Source organism: Lepeophtheirus salmonis, chromosome 1, assembly GCF_016086655.4.
Source record: "Lepeophtheirus salmonis chromosome 1, UVic_Lsal_1.4, whole genome shotgun sequence".
NCBI classification, from domain to species: Eukaryota; Metazoa; Arthropoda; class Copepoda; order Siphonostomatoida; family Caligidae; genus Lepeophtheirus; species Lepeophtheirus salmonis.
In genome coordinates this window covers 2,864,065-2,869,299 of record NC_052131.2, presented here as the reverse complement: position 1 = coordinate 2,869,299, position 5,235 = coordinate 2,864,065, and the positions used below count along the sequence as shown (strand labels likewise).

Here is a 5,235-nt window from a genome sequence, read left to right as displayed (position 1 = left end):
AATATTCATTGTATTTTCGCAGTAATTTATAAAGCTACAGCAATTATGAACGAAAAATTTTGACTAAGATATTTAAAAATATGAAAAACGAAAGAAATGGAAAAAAGCTTATTTATATATGTTTATGAATAGAATTTATGAACTCGTAACCGAGGATCAACAATACACACATACTGTAACATTACAATTTACAGTGATCACGTTGACTATTCACAAGACTAATTAATGAACTATCATAACTAGTAAATATACCCTAAGTAACATAATTGTTTAGATTTCAGAGATGTTCGGAAATTGTATAAACTATACGTTTGAAATTTGTCAAGTAAATTTATAAAATAGCTAACTTTCAAATTTCATATATTAAACGTATTTCATACACAATAATTCATAACCATTAAGAAAAAAAACATTATGTACACATAAATTCTAAATCAGTTTTATTTACAGGGTGCGGAAGCAAAACGTGGACTGAATGACTGATTTTAGAAAAAGGTCAATAATTTTATTTTTTGATAAATAATTTTGAATTTTTTTTTACAAAACCTTAAGACACGACCTCTGTGAATATGTCCACACAATATGGCCAACCTCAGCCGCAATCACAGCCTCCATACGGTGGCGGAAAGCCCTGCAGGAGTTGATGATGAACTTCTCGGACAAGTTGTTCTACTCCTTCACAATGACGATCTTCAGGGAGTCCACGTTTGGGTGAGGTGTTTGGTGAGTCTCCCTCTCCAATGTGTCCAACGAGTTTAAGTGCGGTGAAGATGATGGCCACATTTCCATGGACCAAAAATCAGCCATGTTGTCGGGGCAGAACTTCTTGCATTTCGCCGATGTGAGTGAGGGTGCACCATCTTGGGTCCACACATAGTTGTTTTCTGGGTAGGTGGCCTGAGCCATGGAAGTATGGTGAACATCAGCACCTTCTAGTCAGCATCCCGGCAGATTTTCTCCCCAGCCTTAAAAAGAAGGGAGGCATCTTCTTGCTGTCGGACGCCACGAACCCCAGGACCATTGTTTGGACCGGCTGTTTTGTACAGAAGACCCCCTTTACCTCCTCTGGTGATCCCCCAAGCTAACAGTAGTTCTGACGGTTGAAGAACTGTGAACGGTGAAAACTTTCTCGTCTGAGAATTTTTTTACTGTGGATGCATTTGCCTTGATCTACGCAAAAACTTTCTTGCACCTCTGCAGTCCCCTTTCCTTCAGAGTGTCCCTCAACAGGTGGCTTGGGGTGCTTGTGTAAAAGGACAACGCCAACTCCTTCAAAGTCCTCCTGATTGTCCCTTCGTCAATATCAAACTCGTTTGAGAGGCGATTCATGGTCCTCCTTGATCTTCTTATTGAGGTCCCCCAGAAACTCAGAATCCCTTTTCACGTTGTATCCCCCATCTTTCCTTAAGAGGTATTTTCCATCTTTTTTCATCTGGGCCCCTTGAAAATGAGGCTCCTGGAGCACTTCACAATTTCCATAATCTCTGCCACCTCAATTTTGGAATCCAGAAGGTCTGAGATCCTCTGCCTTTTTGCTTCTTGCTCACTCATGATGAAAGATTTGATAAATGTTATTATGGTTTACTTATGTAGTAAAGACAGGAGATTCGGAAAATAAAACAGACAAATCTCAAAACCTTTATTTTAATTACATCATTTTCATTTATTAACAGTCCACGTTTTCCTTCGTAACCCTGTATATAAATTATAAGTTGGAGTTGATAATAATTTTTGGGCTCTTACTGGACAAAAAAAAGGCAATAACTTCGAGTCAACAGCCCTGATAACGAGTCTATAAAAAAAAATTTAATAGGTTTTGTTCATAAGAAGAAAAATTTAATGGACCATGATACGTCATTGCTAATAAAGGAAATGGTTAATGTCTTCTATTAATAATTTTAGAGCTTGTCAAGGGACCCACATGAATTTTTAATATAAAGAGGTAATTCTTTAAATTTACTTGTACATGTAACTATGTATATAGATTTTATTGAACTATACCAAAATTTTCTAGTACGTATAGTTTTTTGTTTTTTTAAGTACAATTTTTGATAACTTTAACGACCTCCAAGAAAGTCTAAATGACTATAAAATAACAAATTTTATAAAATAAGTAAATGATTTATGTAAAAAGAAGCAGGTCTTGCAAATAGCTTCAAATGGTATCTTTCTATTACATATTATATTTCAGCTACTATCCCAATAAACTAAAAAAAGACACGATATAACTCATGGGTACACTTTATGTTATAAAATTTGTAGGACAACTATGAACATTATTTTAATTGTGTGCAAGAATCCAATCATGGAATTTTGAAACTTTTCCATAAACTCCTGGATAACTTGGATGTCCACAAAAAACGCCCCATGATACTATGCCAACAAGTTTTCCATTTTGAAATAAAGGACCACCAGAATCACCTTGACAAGAATCTTTTCCAAGGGATCCGGCACAGATCATGGTTTCATCAAATTGGCGACCATACTTGTCTTTACATTCTTAAAAAATGGTTAAGAATTTTATGGTCATTTTGCAAAAAATATATATTTTTAAGTAGATAATTACCATCGAATGAAATTAATGTAATATTAGTGGCTCTTAGAACTGGAGATGTTGAACTTCCAAAGGAACGAACTCCCCATCCAGACACAATAGCTTCACCAGTAAATTCTTCATCCTTTTCAGGGAGAGTAATTGTCTTGACCTTACTAAGATCATGAAATATAATATGTAATTAGTTCAAAAAACTGAGCAGTAGATGTTTAGAATAAGTCCTTAAACTTTAAGTCCAAGTCAAGTACCAAGTCTTAACTTGCAAGTCCAAGTCCTCAAATATTTTTGATCGACTCTAGTTCAAGTCCTCAGATAAAAAAATATACTATAAAGAAAACTTTATATCAAGTAAAAAAATTAGTTCACTTTTGTGTCCAAATCGAGTCGCGAGTCTATGCTTTCGAGTCGGAGTCAACTCTTAAGTCTTTGATTGTGTAATCAAGTCGAGTCCCAAGTCTTCAAGTCCAAGACTCTACCTCTGCAAAAAATAAAGAACATCTTACTCATTTAGCTTTAAAGGAGATTCTAGTTTCAAAAGACAAATATCGTAACTATTCCTTTTAGTTCCATACAGTTCATGCATTATAATTTTTTGCACTCCAACCGTTTGTTCATCTCCACTTTTCTCAGATAGATCATGTTCTCCAGCAACAACCATGACATCCTCTGGGCTAAGATCGCTACAGCAATGGGCAGCAGTGATGGCAGTATCCTAATATGTAATTATACTTTGTCAAAATGAAGAATAAAGCATTGTTATGTTACCTTGTTGATAATGGATGCCCCACATAATAAGAATCCAGAAGTTTTCTGGAAGGCAACTTGAAAGGGAATAGAATTAGGCTCAACCTCTTCGCCCCCTATAATTCGCCCTTCATTAATATGTGTTTGGGTCGGATTGGCGGTAGTAAGTGCAACAAATAATAGCACTGATAAGATTCTAGACATGATCAAAAGGTTTGTTGAAATACTGCAATGATATAGTCTAATTCGGTTTGATATACTAAAGTAATTTCCCATTTATCAACCCCTTATATAGCTTTAAGTATTAGAATTTAAAGATAATATCAAATAAATATTGAGTACATATTCATAAAAAGATAAGATTTCATTTTTGTGTGGTTAATCCAGACCATTATTTGCATTATGTGTAAAAACCCTTTTAATTAGAAAAAAAAATGGAAAATTAATTTAATTTTTTTTTGTTCTCTCATAAAAATAAATAACAGTGCAATTTTTCCTTTCTATAGCTATACAAATATTTGTTTTCATTTGGATTATCTAGAATCTCTGACGTCAGTATCTTTATTTGAATTAAAAAAGAGTTTGATTAAAACTTTTCAATTTCAATAGATATGGAAGAAAATTTAACTAATAATTTATCATCTATGGTGCTTGTACACGTCTAACTTTATATATACAAATGATAATTTTGAGAGAGCAATAAGGTTTAGAGAACAAAAAATAATCAAGTAGAACTCTCCTTCGCTCAACTTTCATATTATTTTCAAAAATTCTTTGTCTTATACTCTAGTCTTTTTTTTCTTTTCTATAAATTTAAATCTAATCCCAAAAATTGTGAAAAGATACATATTTACATGCAGTGAGAATAATTCTTAAAATTTTACGTGGTGTTTAGAAAAATGCTATTTAAAGGTAGCCATGGCCTTAAAGAACGAAAAAATTGTCTACAGAAGTGTTTCTGAAGCTTTAAGAACCTACATAAAAAATTATATAATACCCTCCACCCCGTGGGTTGTTCAGTTGAACTGCTGTGGCCGAGTCAAATTAAATTTCTGCGCCACCACTACACTGAGCATCTAGGAACCCTCCTTTATTCCAAAATAAACCCCAGCCCAGGTGAATTATCGGGCCACAAGGCAGTTTAAACTAAACCACCGCCCCATTTCTAAGCACCAAGAATCACTTCCACGGTACTAGAATATATATCCCGACAACAAATTATGAAGAAAAGCTGGTAGGCCCTCAGGTTTGTCGGACAAAGTGGTGAAATGCTATTTCAATGCCATCATGGGCCTGAGGACCCCACAGAAATGTTATTAGAACTATTTTTGGAACCATAAAAACAGAAGTGAAAAATGTCAACAAAATCCATCCATTTTTTCGGGCGTGATTGAAGGACATAAGCACAGACATTCACATTTAATATATAGAATACACCCTTGTCTTGAAGTTGTGCAGACAAAGTGCTGGGCCACAGTCAAGTTAAAGTTACTCACCGCCGCTTCCATGAGCATATAGAAAAAAAGCTGGACATAAATAAACTCTACCCTTTCCGTCTTTGTAAGCACCAAGAACCTCTTGAAATATTCTAGAATATACCTAAACCTCTTATACCACCAAAGTATACTGCCACTGCGTTTTTAAGCACTTATAATATGCTATAACGAATCCTGAACCACAAGTTGTGTATGTGAACAGCTTGTATAGTCGTGGATTCTCTAAGCATGAAAAAATATATATATTCTTATAAATAAAATAGGTATGTATTATATATATATTCGTTATCATTTATTAGACTAATGAAGTATTATACATATCCAATTTTAATGTATGGATTCTGCACAACCATGAGCCTGAGTATACTATTGCATATTAGAAGAGGTCCTAGGTGCTTAAAACGCGGGCAGTAAAGTTGAAAGTGCCTTATATCCCAGTAC

At 34.4% G+C, this 5,235-nt stretch overlaps 1 protein-coding gene across 1 annotated transcript; it reads right to left on the bottom strand.

The window, feature by feature from the left end:
* Positions 1–2,163: 2,163 nt before the first annotated feature.
* On the bottom strand, positions 2,164–3,569 carry LOC121113990 (trypsin-1). Its single transcript, XM_040707799.2, has 4 exons — positions 3,320–3,569; positions 3,058–3,266; positions 2,567–2,709; positions 2,164–2,499 (listed from the first exon to the last, which is right to left on the bottom strand). The coding sequence occupies exons 1-4, from the start codon at positions 3,500–3,502 to the stop codon at positions 2,282–2,284; spliced, it is 753 nt and encodes a 250-aa protein (XP_040563733.1). The 5' UTR covers positions 3,503–3,569; the 3' UTR covers positions 2,164–2,281.
* Positions 3,570–5,235: the final 1,666 nt, after the last annotated feature.